This window comes from Mustela nigripes, chromosome 6, assembly GCF_022355385.1.
Source record: "Mustela nigripes isolate SB6536 chromosome 6, MUSNIG.SB6536, whole genome shotgun sequence".
Lineage (NCBI taxonomy): Eukaryota > Metazoa > Chordata > Mammalia > Carnivora > Mustelidae > Mustela > Mustela nigripes.
In genome coordinates this window covers 18094994-18113635 of record NC_081562.1, presented here as the reverse complement: position 1 = coordinate 18113635, position 18642 = coordinate 18094994, and the positions used below count along the sequence as shown (strand labels likewise).

At 38.4% G+C, this 18642-nt stretch overlaps 1 protein-coding gene across 9 annotated transcripts in view; it reads right to left on the bottom strand.

Annotated features, from left to right (window-relative positions):
- C6H12orf42 (chromosome 6 C12orf42 homolog) overlaps positions 1–18642 on the bottom strand; it is a 158269-nt gene that overhangs the window by 64709 nt on the left and 74918 nt on the right. For 3 of the 9 annotated variants that reach the window (XR_009404997.1, XR_009404995.1, XM_059404637.1), the window contains one exon: positions 261–299. The exons of the other annotated variants lie outside the window; for them this stretch is intronic. Coding sequence is in view for 1 of the 3 variants with exons in the window: in XM_059404637.1 (XP_059260620.1) it covers positions 261–299 (39 nt within the window). In the remaining 2 variants the exon portion in view is untranslated. The remainder of the gene's footprint in view (positions 1–260; positions 300–18642) is intronic. 9 annotated transcript variants of the gene reach the window in all.

Below are 18642 nucleotides of genomic sequence, written 5' to 3'. Positions count from 1 at the left end.
TTTTTTTTTTTTTTTTTTTTTTTTTTTTTACCTTGTAAGTGAATGCATTTTGTTTTAAAGCAGTGCTTCCCAATCATTTTCAAAATCACATGAGACAAAAAATATAAAACATTTGTAGGGAGCAATGGGGTAAATGGATAAGACTATTCAAGGCCAAGGCAACTGGTCTGACTTTACCTGCTATCCTACCCTTCACAACACTACCGAGAGGACTAAATCGATTAATATCTCAGCCTACCTGTGACCCATTTGCAACATACCATTTGGGAGGCTTTGTTCTGTTGTTGAATCTGAAGGGTCTGGGGAAAGGGAGAGGAGAGATGTCATCAGTCTACCATGTTTAACCAGCTACGACTCACTGCTCACTCTTCTATATTGTCTAGGTTAGATGATGTTTTACCCCCCATTTCTTGGTCCCAGAGTATCCTTCCAGCTGATATAAATGCTATCTTTCTTTCTCTTTTTTTTTTAAAAAGATTTTATTTATTTATTTGACAGACAGAGATCACAAGTAGGCCGAGAGGCAGACAGAGAGAACGGAGGAAACAGGCTCCCCGCTGAGCAGAGAGCCCAATGTGGGGCTCTATCCCAGGACTCTGGGATCATGACCTGAGCTGAAGGCAGAGGCTTTAACCCACTGAGCCACCCAGGCGCCCCTAAATGGTATCTTTCTGATACTTCTTACCAGGAACACCAGAGGCTCTAAAGGCTTCTCTATGATTGCTATCCCTGGAAGTAGTAAAGACCCCAATATCTCCACAAGTACCTAGCTCCACGATGACTCTTAAGTACAGGAACCTGAACTCTAGACACATCCAACTAGGTCCCTGAACACTGGAGAAAGAGTCCTATCTATCCCAGCCAATGAGACAGAACTGCAAAGAAGACAAAGGAAATAAACTAAAAGAAGCTAACATACATTTTGATGGGACAGTCCAACCAGTACTCAAGATCGTGGAATTTGGAATTGATAATACCTGTACTGAAAGTCTGCCTCCACCCCTTACCAGATACGTGATCCTAGGAAAATTATTCTAGCTCTCTAAGTTTCAATATCCTCATTTGGAAAACAGATTGAAGAGTAATTCCCGTTGCCCTGAATGTTTAAGTGAGAAAGCAGTCGCAAAGTGCCTAGCACAGAGAAAATATTAATGAGGGTTGAAAGGAAAAAGATAATATTCACAAAGAAGAAAAGATAGGGCCTTATAAAAAAATACCATTAAACAAAGAATAAAAGGAATTAGGGCCACAGTTTACAAACACACCGATACTTAGGCCCCCACCATCTGCATAGAAGCAACATATATATAAAGATATACTATTTATAATATAGGACATATGTATAAATAGCCTTGTGTGATGTATACATGTGTATATGTACATTTGTCAATAGCATCTGAGATCCTTACATGCAATGTACATTACAAGCAGTTCTAGGAATTAGCATCTTGATGTTGTTTTCCAGGAAAAGAACAAAGTTATCATCTCCACTTAGTTACTAATTAGCCCTTCAAATGGGTCAGGCATCCTTGCCTACTGTTCACCTTCTTTTAACAAGTGCATAAACAAAAGTACAGCTGATGTCTTATTCTATCATCTGTTTTGCTCAGAAGCTAGTCCACGCACAATTCTATGTAGCAAAGAGAGCCCAATGTGAATATTTAAAATTAATACATCCAGACCATCACACCCTTATAACTATGGACCAAATTTGCAAAAAGAAAAAAAAATACTAAAGTGAAAGAGAATAAATAAAAAGGTCAACACCTCCTTGACAGCTGTGGGTACATATATTACTAAATGTAAAGGTGTTACTTCTAAAGAAAACATAAACTGAAGTTCCTTTCAGGTTCTCCTTAGTGTTGAGGTTCAGATTGTACTTGGACAAAGGAATCATAATTCAATTATCCAAAGATTTATTACAAAACACTTTGCCCACACTGGATATTTTGATGTGTAAACATCAGAGTATTACACTCCCTCTATCCCAGGCTTCACATTTCAGATTTCATTAGCCAATAAAGCCAGGTTTATTTATAATAAAGTTAAGCCCTTCAAACCACTGACCATGGAAACCAGATTTTGAAATAATTCAGATTTGTGTTTCTGTTCTTTCTAATTAAGGGTAATATCGGGAAGCACAGACAGTGGGTAGCATTGTTCGAGCACCATGGATTTAAGCAAGAAAATCTGATTATCAGCTCATGTCAGAAGCCAAGCGATAATGCAGCTTAGCATTCGTTTGGGCTTTTTCTTTGGCCAAAAGATAATTACCGTTCGTGAGGCCTTACGTAAGTGTATCTAATATCTAAGGCCCTAAAATTTATGAATAGCAAAGACACACAATAGGCAAAGAAGAATTACTGTATTTATTATTTCTATGGCTTGTTCCACCATGATAATTTCATTATCTAGCAAAGTCAAACCTCTAAAATCAAAGTATAATTTCTTAAAGGACAAGAAGTTAAATATGCTGGCAAGGTTTTCTGCCCAATTTCCTCTGGTGAAAGTTATTTCTAACAAATAAGAAGTAGACCAGCCAGAATTCTAATAGGAAATTTACCAAAGGGGATTCAGAGTTACCTATTGAGGTCATTGCAAAAACAGATGCTAAGCTTCTACAATGAGGTATTTTTTCTTTCATAAAGCATTATTTCTTAATCCTGTGCTGTTGAAAATAAATGCAATGCATCCCACCAAACATTATCGAAAATCTGAAGATTGAAAAGCACTTCTTGGCAAAGATAATGGTGTCAGAGTGAGCACTGCTGTACTAATGCAAACAAGCAACTTGAGTATATATCATGAAGAATAAATTTTGGGAATTCAGAGGGGAAAAGTTATTTTGAACTAGGGGTTAGAAGTTTGATATATAATAGCAGATCTAATTAGAAGGAGGAAAAGAAACTGAAGTTGTGATATTTCTAAAATAAGAGTGTTGAGATCCTCCCAAAAAAACATAGAGAAGCACCTGTTTTTAGAAGGGAAAGATGGCATGATTGTCCTTAACTCTAGATTTTTTATTCTTTTAGGAATAACTTTTGTTATTAATCTGCTATTCATCATATAGCAGTAACAACAAACCCTTGAGTACTATGTATAGACCAGGCATTGTTATAAACACTTCAGACCTGTGAATTCATCAGATGGTAACCCAATAAAATCAGTACTTTCCTCTCCCCATTTTACAGAGGAGGAAAATGAGTCACACAGAAATTCAAATAACTGTCCAAATGGCTTTCTCTACCCCAAACTTAAATATATGTAAGATTATCAATTTTATTCATCTTCATAACTTGATTTGGTTTTAGATCTCAAACTTCTAATCTTTAGCTCAAATCATTTTCCCCTGGCATGTCCAGAATTTATTCTATGAAGTCTATACTCAGGCTACTTGTGTTACAACAGTGCTTACTCTGACATCATCCTGAAGCAAAAGGTTCATTAAGACTGGTCAACATAGGGGCGCCTGGGTGGCTCAGTGGGTTAAGCCTCTGCCTTCAGCTTAAGTCATGGTCTCAGTGTCCTGGGATCAAGCCCCACATCGGGCTCTCTGCTCAGCGGGGAGCCTGCTTCCCTTCCTCTCTCCCTCTGCCTGCTTCTGCCTACCTGTAATCTCTGTCTGTCAAATAAAAAAAAAAAAAAAAAAAAAAAAAAAAAGACTGGTCAGCATAGCTCCACTGTTGTCTCAGGCACTAACAATGAGCTCTCCAGCCTTGGATACATTGGGTTATTGAACACTACATCAAAAACTAATGATGTACTATATGTTGGCTAATTGAACATTAAAGAGAGAGAGAGAGAGAAGTCAATGGGAACAGCAGAAGTAGGAGAAAGGGTGACACAGAACCTGATGGAAGAAGATGAGGATCAGAGCCTAGGCATGGCAGCCCTACACACTCCTGCTTGCAGCTTCACTGATACACCAGTGAGGAAGAACTGGTGCTTCAGGCCAAGTCTATCCTGTGCTTCTTTATCTTCTATATTTGCTTTGATGACTTTTTGACTGATTCCCCATGCCTTAACTTTCCTCTTGCATTTTTCTTATGTTTTATTCTTGCCTTACATTCTGGAATACGTTCCTCAACTTCTTCTTGCAGTATTCTGTTAAACTATTTACTTTTAACAAGCATATATTTGAGTCCATGAACAGTTTCTGTTTGTTGAGGGCTTCTTTTTCGGGACACAGCTGTTCTTATTTCATGGATTCTCTCAGAATTCCCCAGAAGGCACTAATTAGATATCATCTTCTGGCTACTGAATTATATCTGTTTTTTCCAATGCCAATTTCTCTATTGGGTCTTCTTGGTTATTTTTGTGCAATTGGTTTCCCTTAAGTATTGGCCATCTTTGGTACAGGCATACCTCTTTTTATAGCATTTTCTTTATTGTGCTTCACAGATATTGCATTTTTTACAAATTGAAAATTCCTGGTGACCCTGCATAGAGAAAATCTATCAGCACCTTTTTCCCAACAGCATTTGCTCATTTGGTGCATCTGTGTCACATTTTGGTAATTCTTACAATATTTCAAACTTTTTCATTATTCTTATATTTGTTATGGTGATCTGTGATTGATGATTACTACTTGCTAAAAGCTCAGAGGATGGTTAGCATTTTTTAACAATAAAGTATAGTTTAATTAATCTATATATGTGTTGGATTTTTAAGACATGATGTTATTGCACACTTAGTAGAGTATAGTAGAGTATAAACAACTTTTATAAGCAACAAAAAAACAATACAAATTTATTTGACTGACTCTATTGTGGTTTTCACTTTATTGCAATGGTCTAGGACCAAATCCACAATATCTACAAGGTATGCCTATATTATGAATAAAAGCCTAGTTGATGAGTTTCCTTTCTGTTTGTGCAGATGTGCTTCTCTTATTGGAGAATTCAAGGCTTATTCCCATGACCATGAGCTTGGTAGAGGTGGTCAAGGCATGTGAACTGACTGGCTTCACTTCTGGGTGGGTGATCTGGTTAGAGCTCCTCTGAACACCAGAATGAGGCGGCTTCATTCTAAGGAACAAATTCCCACATGAGGAGTGTAGGTCCTCCCCCATTAAAACCTCTCACTTTTTTTAGAAAAACATATGTTCCAGTTTTGTCCTGGAGAGAAGACCCTGCCTGCAAATCACTCCTGCCTTCTCATCAATTCCTAGAGATTTTTACTTAATTAGGGAATTTGGAGAAAAGAACTGAGCATGCTTAATTCAATGCACTCTCCTTTTTCTTTGGGGTCTACAAAAAGCAGGTGATTCCAGTCTGCTTTTAGTCATGAGATAAGCCTATCAGGAAGAGTCTGCTGTTTCCAAACACCCTTGGGGAGTTCTCCCTTTTCCAAGTTCTACCATGGTAGTTCAGGCAAGGCTGCCATTTTGCAGGTCAGAACAGAAAGCCCATGTTGCCCAAACACCTAAATCACATTCCTAACCTATCTGGTAATTCAACATCTATCAGCCACCTTCTCTGTCTTCTCACTGGTTCAAAATTCATTCAAAGAAGGGAGGAGTTTTATTTATTGATCCCTTAGACCTCAGGATAAACATTTGTCTGGCTTTTTCATTTGTTTTGTTTTCTGATCTATTCAGCATCGAAGGAAGGTCAAGGATTTTGAATGTACATATGCACCTTGTCTTTGTCACCCTTCTCACAATATGATACTTAACTGCCTACAATTTGCTTCTTCTACTTATTGATTCATCAAGGGCATGTCTTCTCATCAACACATAGCATCCTGCCTCATTCTTTTAAAGGCTATAGTATTATATAGTATTAAGAATGCATTTAACCAGTCCCTGTTGATAAATATTTTCTGAGTTTTGGTGAATGCTGCAATGAATAAACTTGGTTCTCATATTTCTTTATACGTGAGAAAATGTAGATGCCACCATTTGACTTGTGTTTCTCTGGCTCAGCTTCACATAATATAATAATAAGTAATGCATGTTCTTTAAATTCATTCTTTAAATGAATAAGGTAGCAAATTACTGGGAGTGTGAAAATAAACCACAACCAAGGTAATGTCGTAGTTGGACTTGTGCTATGGGATTTAATCTCTACTTAACTTTTTTTTTTTTTGAAAGAGAGAGAGGGCACAAGCACAAACATGAGCAGGTGGAGGGGCAGAAGGAAAGGGAGACAAGCAGACTTCCCAGTAAGTGGGGGGCCCAATGTGCTGCTGGATCCCGGGACCCTGAGATCATGACCTGAGCTCAGACCAAGAAACTGACACTTAACAGACTGAGCTGCTTAGGTACCCCTCTACTTAGCCATTCTTGAATTCAACTTTCCCCACCTAAAAAATGGGAACATATTTTTAAAAACCATTGAAAGATACAATGAGGTAACATCAAAAAGTTGCTTAGCCCGGGGAAATGTAAGCTATTTTGAACTGAAATCATACATCCATGTAAATCATTTAATTAAGTGAGGTCTGGGTGCTGTGACCCTTTCATGGATTGGGAAAATTACCAGAAGAGCTTGGAAGTCACAATGCAGACAGAGCTGCCTCAAATCAAGAGGGCATATTCATGCCTCCAGGATTTCCAAGAGTATTCACAGCTCTATTATGCTCATTGTTATCTCCTTTGATCTTCTGATGATAATTTTAAAAATTAATTTTTTAGGTATCTAGTTTCTTATTCTTCAAAGATTTATATAATGACAGCTATGTGAGCATTCTAAGTCTTAGGGAATTTATATGCCATTATAAGCAAAAGTTTTTATGAAAACATTGCTTATACGCTAGGTGGTATTTAAAGCCAGTATGTTTCTAACCCTAGGGGATACAAAAAAGGTAAATGAATATAGTGGAAAGATCTTTAGAGCCATATAGACCTGAGTTTAGAGCCCAGCAATCACACATGCATTCACTCATTCAACAAAATTTAAGCGGTTTGGATGCCAGACACTATCTTAACTGTGGGTGAACAAATTCCCTGCTTTCTAACTTAAAAGAAGATATTTAAACCTCATCAAATAATTTAGCTTTTCTTTTTTTAGGGTTCAATGCCAGCTCGTAAGTTTTTCATAAAGGCACCTATGAAGTGCATAGCAGTGTTCAGTAAATGTTGGTTTCTTCCTAATTCAAAACTGGAAATTTTCTTTCCCAGTTTAGCTCCTTCCCAATTAAGGGCTAAAAATTTAAGATAAGCCACAAACATATTAACACACTCACAGAACTTAATGAAGGAAACATTAGCCCATAGAAGAATAAAGAGCAGAATAGTGACATCAAAACCAAGTTTAAGAATTTAGAGATCCTAGAGCCTAGAACAGACACATAGTCGATACTCAAAAGGGTCTATTGACTGGATATATTAATCAAGAATTCAAATAGCTAGAGTTTCACATTTGACAGGAGGCAACACAGCATGTTAGGAAATGTTCTGTAACAACAATTAAGAGGTTCAAGTTTGAGTGTTCGAAGAGTGTGGTCCACCAGCAATTTTTCCTTGGGTAAATCATGACCTTCTCCAGCCTCCGTTTTCTCACTTCGAAAGTGAGAAGTTTGAGCTCCATCCTTCCCAAGGTACCAATAATTCTAAGAAGAAAATACATGTCAAAACTTCAAACTACCACTCTGAAGTTTATTTGCATAGTCTGAAGTCGAAAGGCACATGTGTCTTCCACCCTCCCATCACCTTCCAGAGATAATTGTAAGGGCCCAGAGAGGTGGGTTTTGTCGATACAGCTCTGTTTTATTTTTTACGCTAAAGTTTAAAGTATAGACCAGCAAGTTGAGAAACAAGTGTCAATGCACACACACCAAAAAATCCATTTTAAAATCTAAAGATTAAAAATTAACCAGTCACGTCATGTTTTTAGCAAACACACTTACCATTGTATAGAGTTTTATTGTCTCCTTGGTGAATAGAAGTCTTTAAAAATGTATATGCCTAGAACTGAATACCACGTCAAATCTATGGGCACCGCATGTTTAAACACCTGCATCTCATCATCAGCCCTTCATAATATTATTAAACAATAATTATACTTATGATGAGTAATGCATCCAAATATATCTTTCCTTGAAATATACTCGTTCTTGTGTTATATAAGTAACCCATAAACAGAATATGAAAACTACTCAGGTAAAACAGATTCATAACTATATCCAGATAATACTCAATAAAGTTTTTTTTAATATTTTATTTATTTATTTGACACAGAGAGAGAGATCACAAGTAGGCAGAGAGGCAGGCAAAGAGAGGAGGAACCAGGGTCCCCGCTGAACAGAGAGCTGGATGCGAGGCTCAATCCCAGGACTCTGAGATCAAGACCCAAGCTGAAGGCAGAGGCTTAACCCACTGAGCCACCCAGGTGCTCCTCAATAAAGTTTTTAAATGATTATAATGAATTGTAATGATGTCACCTTCTACATGAGTGAATCCTTGCCTTATTTTTTCTGAGGATAATCAATTTCATCATTTCTATTCACCAGGATTCTAAATTTTACCGGTCTAGTCAGATTTAAATAAACCAAAAAAAAAAAAAAAAAAAAAAAAAGTTTTCCCTTGAAATTTCAGAAGTTTAGTTTGATTTTTCTCATATATGAAAGGAAAGTGAAAATCTGAGATAAAAGCTAAGCTTGACTTTGCTTAAAACAAGCAACATTGGCTGATGGATGTACAGAGGCCTCCACAGGAAATAATCCACCTACTTCCCAAAACAGAGGACAACATGCTCAATCATTGCAATCAAAATGGACCAGCCTCCAAAGTCCTTCAACGTCTTAGTCTATAAGATGCAATACCAGTTAACTTCCAAAAGTCAAAAACAAACAAACAATAGGACAGCAGTTTCATTCTTTTTTTTAAAAAAATGGAGTGTTCTCATGAGAAAGAGAGGCATAAACAGTGCCTTAGTCAGAAGGAATAGTAGCAAAAGCTAACATGTGTGGCAGACTTTCCACATGTGCCAGCACTGCTCTAGGCCATGTATGTTAAATCCACAACAGCCTTATGAGGTAGGCGCTATCATTATCTTATCTTACAGATGAGGAAGCGAAAGCAGGGGAAGACGAGGCATGGGAACATGAGGAAGTTAGGGCATCTCCCAGGGTGGAAAGCAGCAAAGCCAGAATTGAACTCAGGCCATCGGACCCCAGGGTTTGCTTGTACCATCTCCATCTTTCACCATTCGTTCCATTTGCCACCCATTCAGGCAACAGCCACCTGAAAGCAGGTGCCAGCACCCTCAACGTCACATTGCTAAGGAACCTGGAGTATATAGTCAAGGGCTCGATGGTAATTCCAAACTCGACTCTGGAACTGAACCAGTGTTTTGCAAATCCATCCTGTCCTGCCCCTCAGGTTTTCTCTGGCTTCTTTCATCCTTTCTCAACACTCTAAAGCCCTGAAGTTCATTGAACGACGTCACCTCTACCGTGAGTGAAGGAGGCTGTCTAAGCGCTCAGAGTCCTTGGCCACTCACAGTCTTCCAGAAATTGTTATTAATGTCAGGCCTTGATGCTCAGGCACAAAGTGTGTATCACAGAAGGAAGTTAACGGGATTTGAGTTCTAGCAACCAGTCCTGCAGTGTGGGATTGCTTACAAGACACCGAGCAGACTGCGGTCGCCTTCGTCGCTCTCTCAGGAAGCAAGGCAGCTTTGAAGTGGGTTGAACACCCTCAGGTACCGGGAAGTTTTGCCCGAGGCTCCAGTTGTTAGACCTGGGAGGAGACCTTGAGAATCAGGCCAGCTGCCTGGGCACTCTTCCTGCAGGAGCCCCATCTCCTGAGAGAAATGCACGCCTGCAAACTTTGTCTGCAACCTCCAAGAAGCCCGCTGAACAGTCCTGTTAAACCAAAGTCACATCCTGCTACTCACAGCCTTCCAGGGGCTCCTCATCTTATTCAGAGTACAGTCCCCATTGGTTTCTTCCTGAACCGAAAAGGACTGGAACCCGCATAGATACAGACTGTCAGACAGACAGGCTGAACACAATGGTATTGGCCAATTCGGTATGTGTTTTTTTGTTTGTTTTTATTTATTTGACAGACAGAGATCACAAGTAGGCAGGGAGGCAGGCGGAGAGAGAGGGAGAAGCAGGCTCTCCACAGAGCAGAGAACCCAACGCGGGGCTCAATTCCAGGACCCTGAGATCATGACTCGAGCTGAAGGCAGAGGCTTTAACCCACTGAGCCACCCAGGCGCCCCAATTCAGTACGCTTTTTAGCATAAGAAGGGAGCTTACTGACAATTATCCTGAAATGACAGGTATAAACCTGGACTGTCCAGGCAACAAGGAAGTCCTCTTATCTCTCATTTCATCTAGTACTCTCCACTTGTGACTTTGCTATTCCCTCAATATCTTATCCTATCTTAATGTCTCAGGACATTTGCACTTGCTGTTCATTCTACCTGGAATATACTTCCTCTATATGTCATGAATTTCTTAACTTGATGGTCCAAGGACCTGTTTATCAGTTCCATCCTTTCTATTTCAATGAATGAAAAATACAGAACTTCCCTTGAGTTCCCCTCTTCTTTCTACCCGATGTTTGCATATTCATTCAGCAAGCCATCTGATTAGTTTCCAACGCTGGAGCCACAGACTGCATATAAGTATAATCATACAATAATTTTCCCTTAGCGTAATGTTTCCAAGGTTTGTCCACATTGTAGCATGTATCAAAACTTCATTCCTTTTTATTGTTCAGCCCATTGAATGTATATACCACAGTATATTTATTCTTTCACCTATTGAGGACGCTGGGTTGTTTCTAACTTTTGGCTATGGTAAAGAGAGCTGCTACAAACATTGGCATACTCATATCTGTTTGAGTCTTTTCTTTAAAATTCATTTGGGTATATACCCATAGTGGCTACACGATTTTACATTCTTACCAGCAATGCACAGGGGGTTCCAATTTTTCCATATTCTTTTTATTTTTAATATTTTATTTATTTATTTGACAGAGAGTGAGAGAGAGAGACTGCAAAAAAGGAACACAAGCACGAGGAGTGGGAGAGGGAGAAGCAGGCCCACCATGGAGCAGGGAGTCCAGTGCGGGGTTTGATCCCGGGGTCCTGGGATCATGACCTGAGCTGAAGGCAGATGCCTAATGACTGAGCCACCCAGGTACCCCCAATTTTTCCACATTCTTACCAACATTTGGTTGTTTCTGTTTTTCTAATAATGGTCATCTAGTGGGTGTAAAGTAGTTTCTTACTGTGGTTTTGTTTAGGATTTCCCTAATGACTAATGGTGTTGAGTATCCTTTCATATGTTTATTAGCCATTTATATATGTTCTTCACAGAAATGTCTATTCAAGCCCTTTGGCCATTTTTAAATCATATTATTTGTTTTTTGTTGTTGAGTTGTAAGAGCTCTTTATTTATTCTGCATATTAACCCCTTATCAGATATAATTTGTAAATATGTTCTCCCATTCTGTGGGTTGTCTTTTCATTCTCTTTATAGAGCCCTTTGATGTACAAAGGTGTTTAATTCTGTTAAAATCCAGCTCATTTTTTCTTTTGTTGTTTCTGCTTTGGTATCATCTTTAAGAAATCATTGTTATACTAATGGCAATGAATGAGAATTTTTCCCTGTTTTCGTCTAGGATTTTAACCATTTTAACTCTTATTTAGGTCTTTGATCCACTCTAAGTTAATTTGCATATCTTGTGTAAGATCCAGTTGCATTTTTTTTCATGTGAATATCCAGCTCTCCTAGTACAATTTCTTGAAAAGACTGTCCTTTTCCCCGTTGAATGGTATTAACATGCTTGTCAAAAATCAATTGACCAGGGGCGCCTGGGTGGCTCAGTGGGTTAAAGCCTCTGCCTTCGGCTCAGGTCATGATCCCGGGGTCCTGGGATTGAGCCCCGCATCGGGCTCTCTGCTCAGCAGGGAGCCTGCTTCCTCCTCTCTCTCTGCCTGCTTCTCTGTGATCTCTGTCTGTCAAAAAAATAAATAAAATCTTAAAAAAAAAAAATCAATTGACCATATGTGTGAAGGTCTATTTCTGGGCTGTCAGTTCTATTCCATTGGTCTATATGTTTAACCTTATGAGTGTACCACACAGTTTAGATTACTATAGCTTTGTAATAAGTTTTGAAATGAAGAAGTATGAGCTCTCCAAATTTGTATTTTTTCAACATTGCTTTGGCTATTTGGGGTCCCTTGAGATTCCATAGATTTTAGGATGAATTTTTCTATTTCTTAAAAGGAAAGTTGGGATACTGATCAGATTGCATTAAATTTGTAGATCACTTTGGACGATGTTATCATATTAGTAATGCCAAACCTTCTAATCTATGAATGCAGATGCCTGCCCCTTTATTTGGGTGGTCTTTAATTTCTTTCAGCATTTATTATAGTGTCCAACATATAAATCCTAATCTTCTTTGGTCAAATTTATTCCTAGATACATAAATGGAATAAATATGTAAATAGAACTCTTTTAATTTCCTTTTCACTCTTCTTTGCTAGCATCCAGAAACACAACTGGTTTTTGCATGTTGATTTTGCCTACTGAAGCTTTGCTGAAGTTGTTTATTAGCCCTAACTTGTTGAATCTTAAAATAAATCTGAGAAAGGGACACTGTCAAGGTCCAGGCACTGACACCAGCAGCCGGACTCATGAATTAGTAACATGGGAGGTAATGGCAGGAAGTTATTTCTCTTTCTGCTGCAAGTTCAAGCATCCTACAGAAATGACAGCAGTGCAAACTGTGGCATCTCATTTTCAGTGGTGGAGGTGATGGAGATGGCCACCAATTCGATCAGCTGTACCATGTTCTTTGAATCACTCTTCCAGGAAGCCTACCCCCAGATCTGGTTCCGTGGCCCTCCCACAGATCCTGTGAACCACCCAATTTTATTTTGCTCAATCCTTTCTCTGACGAATCAACCAGAGTCAGCTTCTGTTGAGTGCAAATAACAATCCTTTTTGGTACACTCAACAATGGCACATGCCCCCATTCTGTGATCCTACCTTTTCTCTACAGTACTTACCAGTATCTGACCTCTCAGTGTATTGTCTAACTCTCACACTAGAATGGAATCTCCATGAAGTCAAGGTCATTTGTTTTGTTCACTGCTAAAAGCCTAAAACGGTGCCTGGTATAAATTGCACTTAATATAGTTTTTTGAATGAATGAAACACCTAACCCTAATTAACTCATTTAACACTGACAACAACCCAGGTCTGTTATAAGGCAAAGCATGAGGTATTCATTCATAGTTCTGTGCCTATGGTTCCACCTCTGCAATGCAACCCTTTCCAGCTCTGTGCCCTCTGATTCTGGGCAGAGCACATTCCTGGGCACCAGCAGAGTCTCTAAGAGGACCTCCCCCAGGGATGCAGATATGCCACCTTTGTGTCATTTCTGTGGGACACTGACTCTCCAGTTATCCTCTGGGCCAGTTTTTTTCAGTTTTGGGTCAAAGTGAATGGGCATTCCTCTTCTTTTCTCTCAGATATTCATAGTGGATATTGGAAAAGGAAAACATTTCTAAAATTACTTAGAGGCCACACTTAAAAGTTTGCCAAAGCACTTTAGTCGAACATAAAATGTGTCCCCAGATCATCTGAGCCACAGCTGGATTCATTTCCTGCTGAAATCACAGAGGAGATGGAGAATCAGCTTGCTACCAAGGCATGCTGAGATGAAGACACACCACTTCTCAAATAACTCATTCATGGAAGATCTAAAAATGCCTTCCCTGTGCAAATCTAACTCACACACACCTGCTGAGGAACTGATGCTCTTGTCTAGGTCATAACTCTCATGACCCGTCCTACATTTACCTTACTTTCCACAGTCCTCAGCTCACCCATGACTAGCGACCTCCTGGTTCATTCCTTCAAATGACTGTTTTACCCCTTGCTGTGGAAATGATCCATTGCAAGGTTACTAACTTGTTTTTTGACTACCTCTACTGCATCTTTCTCCACTCGAATCCACGACAGCTTATATACAAGCCTTGAATAGCTCATGACTTTAAAATATGTGTTTAGTGTACAATCATTGATATGGCTCCATGATTAAAATGGGGAACCACTTAAAGTCATCCTTTCCAGAAAGCAGTATGTATTCTACTATGTTCTATCAGCCTCTTCTTTTTTTTTTTTTCTTAAAGATTTTATTTATTTGAGAGAGAGAGAGAGCACAAGCAGGCAAAGGAGCAGAGGAGGAAGGAGAGGAATGGAGAAAGAATGTCAAGCAAACTCCGTACTGAGTGCAGAGCCCATCACAGGGCTCGATCTCATGATCTCGAGATCATGACCTCAGCCACAACCAAGAGCTGGATGCTTAACCCACTGAACAACCCAGGTGCCCCCATCAGCCATTGCTTGAGCTCACTGTCTTATTATGGCTTTATAAAAATTTCAATATCTGGTCAGAAAGTTTCCACATTTTATTCTTCATAACTCTCTCATTTACTCTTAGTCTTTTCTCTTTCATGCAATTTGTATGACCCACTCTAACTTCAGGAAAATTCCATGATAATCTTCTCACTCATTAGCATAGCATCTCTTCCTTTATTCAGACCCTCCTTTATATACACTTAAGTAATTCTTTATACTTTTATCCATATATGCTTTACAAATATTTTGTTATACCTATTCCAAAGTAAATTATAATTTTGGTTTTAATAATTTATAAGTTTTAATATTATGAAATAATTTTAGATTTTGAAGGTATATAATCAATATTATTTCCCCCCCCAAAATTTTTTTATATCTTTTTTTTCTTATATTTCATTGCTTTGGTCCCCAGGACATTTTTTAATAGAAACAATAATAGTAAACATTCTTATTTTCCCTTACTTTAATAGAAATGCTTCCGAAGGCTCCCTATTAAGTCTAATTATTTTTTCTGTAGATTTTTATAGATTTTTTTCAAGTTAAGGAAGTTCCCTTCTATTCCCATTTTCATAAAAGAGGCTTTATTTCCCATAAATTAATGTTGACATATCCACTGGCATGGTTATATGATTCTACTCTGTAAGTCTCTTGCTATATATCTCATGAATTGATTTTTTCATAAGAAACTCTTCTAGTATCCCTAGAATAAATTCTACTTGATTATGATATATTTTATTGTATACATTACTGAATTTGATTTTGCTAGTATTTAATATAATAGTCTTCATAAATGAGATTAATCCATAGTATCCCATTTTATTTTAAAAGTTTTGCCAACTTCAAAAAAAAATAACTTAGAAGAGACTCTCCTTTTCCTCTATATAACGATTACCTGACATTTGAAATTTTAATAACTCAGCCTCAAAACTCTTGGCCTGCTATTTTTGAGAAAATGGAAATTTCTGGATATTGATTCAATAGTGTGTTTTTAATTGTTCACTTAAGTTATTTATAGTATTGACTCCAGGTTTTATAAGTTTCCCTTGTATCAGTACTTACGTTTCTCTTTTCATCCATAATATTGTTTCTCCTTTTTTTTCCTTGATCCATCTTGGTTGGTTTATCTATTTTATACACTCCTTCCAATAGCAAGTTTTTGATTTTGTTAATTATCTCTAACTGTATTTTTTGGTTTCTATTTTGGTGACTTTTTCCTCTTACTTTGATTAGTTCCTTTTTCCTGCTTCCTTTGAATTCATTTTGTTGTTTGAGTAACTCCTCCTTAAATTGAATGCCTCACTCTCTATTGTTCAACCTTCATTTTTCTCTATGATAACTTTTAAAGTATAAGTCTACCTCTAAGAACCACTTTAGCTGCATCTCTCACTTTTAAAATTATTATCATTCCATTCTGAGTATTCTACTTGTCATCATTATTTCTTCTTTGGCTCATGAATCATTCCAGAGTAATTATTTTTAGAAACCATATTTTGGGTCATATTGTTATTATTTCTACGGCAGATACTGTTAGGCACCTACCCCCACATCCATTCTCCTCTCATCCTCTATGTTGGAACCCTAGTTTGAGGTTATGATGTGCCCAGTAAGCGGACATTTCCCTGTCCCTCTTGCAGCAAGGTCTGACCATGAGACTAAGTTCTAACTACCGAGATACTAAGTACTAAGCATCTCAAGCTTAGCATTCTTCAAATGCAACCACTGATGGTCTCCCTCAAAAACCTATTCTCAAGATTCCCACCACCTCCACCACAATCCATCCCAGGTTTTAGGCCAAAAGTCCAAAACTCTTCCTTGATTTTTCTTCACACCCCATATTCAAATCATTATGATAGCCTTTCAGTTCCATCTCCAAAATATTTCTGAAGTCTGACTACCTCCTCCAACTCATTCAGCTGCTACAAACCTAGTCCTAGCCACTGTCTCCCCTCTCTGATACAATCCAAGAATTTCTTAATGGGACTCAAGGTCTCTTATTTCCCAAAAATTCATCCTGCATATAGTACCTACTGAACCTATTCAAGAATAAATCAGATCATTTCATCTCCTGCTATAAAATAAACTCTCATTACAGGTTGTGCCTTGCATGTAGAAGACAAAGTCCTTTCACTGGCCAGGAGGCCCTCTGTGCTCTGGCCCCTGCCACTGCTCCATCCACTCCAGTCTCCACTCCAGTGCAGTCACATTCTGTCCACTCTTCAGTGTTCTAAACCCAATCTGTCTCAGTCTGTCCTTTCTGCTTGGAATAGTTTGCCTCCAAGAACTTTCTGTGAACCAGAATGTTACCTGGGTGTCTCTTTCTCACAGCTCTGGACTAGATTCAAATATCACCTCTTTACAGAGGACTCCCCAGACCACTGTACCTTAACTAAGGCCATATACTCCTGCCACCCACATCATCTTTGACCTGATTACTCCTATTTATCTTCTTCACAGCGTTGCAGTTTTCACTACCTGCAATTACTGTTTTGTTTTTTAATTATCCATTATTTACATTCCTCATTATATGACAGGCTCCTGGAAGGCAAAGAGTTTTTCTTTACTGCTGCTTTCAGAAGAGCCTTCTGACCAACATAGGTGGTCAGTAAATCTAATATACAATGTATGGAATTAGAAAATATACACATACAAATAGAGATCATTTGATATGTAATATATGGCAATATATTAGATATGATATCTAATGCTATATGAGATATGTTATATGTAGTATATGATGTACAAGATATAATATACAACTTATACTATATAATATGCAATAAAGTGTATAGTAGTCAGTATAATAAAACAATGACAAATAACACAGAAGTCTTTAGAAGATACACATCTCAAAATCTCTTAGTCCTCTTCTATAATTCCTCCAAAGTCACACAAATGCAGAAAGAGAAGGGGAAGGAAAAGAAAACAGAGAAAGAAAAAAAGAGGACAAAACAATTTGAAAGAGGATCCAGCTATGTCAACCTCCTGATCTCATGTAGGCCTGCACTTGCTTCCTGGTGCTCACTTAAGCTGTAGGAAGAAGAGCGCGCTAGGCACCCAGGTGGCACCGTCTATAAGCTTGAGAAGGGCTCTATCTCTATAGTATAAGCTAATTAGCAATCTCCAATCCTCTCTATGATGTGTGTCACTCCTTGTCAAGTGAATGGGCCTGTGATCCCCTTCCACAAAGCTTTGCCTTCTTAGAGCCTTAAAATACTAGTGGTGAAATAAAGGGACTTCATTAGGGTCTGTTTCCTCCTGAACACAGTCCATGCTGAAAGTCATGGAATCCTCTGGTTAATTCTTAAGAGGTTCTTGAAGCCCAAATGGAAAAATGACTGGTAGAAGCGCATATTTCAGACACCTTATTTAGATACATTCTGTGCTTTAGTGGTATATAAGAACAGTTAGAAAACCAGGTCACATTTTTCAACTAGGTCATGTTTCTCCTCTTCCTACAGTTGGCCTTCTTCTTTACTCTTAGAATATGATTTTTCACGTCTCTTGATTTCTCCTCTTGAATATTTGCAGTTATCATATGCTACTTCTCCACAAGTAGTAATTTGGAGCAATCCTGCTTCCCAAATTTTGGAAAGCAGAAACTCTGGAAGACATAATTAGCATGGCCCTCTCCACACATGCTTGGGACTTTGTGATTTCCTCAGTGTCAGTGAGCTGTGTGGTCCTCTCCAAAGGGCTTTGCCATTCTGGTGTGGTAAATAGTAAGGAAATGAAGGCAATTAGAGCCCTTTGGATGTAAATTTAAGTGTTGGTTGAAAGGTTTTTTTCTTTCCAGATCCTACTTTTGTCCACAGAGCTCTGGTGGGAGGAACCTGGGAAGTTCCCACAGCTCCATGACAACTGGACAGGCCAGCCATGGCGACCATCTCCATGTGCACATTGCAGTCATTTATAGACATGCATTTGCATGCTGTAGCAACAAACACTGTGGCTCTCACCAACAGGACGTCATTAGCAACCAGTGGGTAGAATATGGGATGGGGGAGAACATGACAAACATGTCAGTCTTTCACTTGATGAACTCAGTCGTTTCTTGTTATTGATTATATTAGATGGCATTATTGTCCCAGTTTCTGTACATTGTGCCACACACAAGCACTGCACACACACCTAATGTGCGGTGACTTCTACTATTGCTTATCCAATGAATAAGTTATTTTCTCAGTTACATATCCGCGTAGAAAAGATAAAAATGTACTATAAATCTCAGAGATCCAAAACTCCATAGGATATGTCTTTTAATGTTCTCCTTATTTTGAAATTTAAAAGAAAATCTTTCCCAGTTATAAG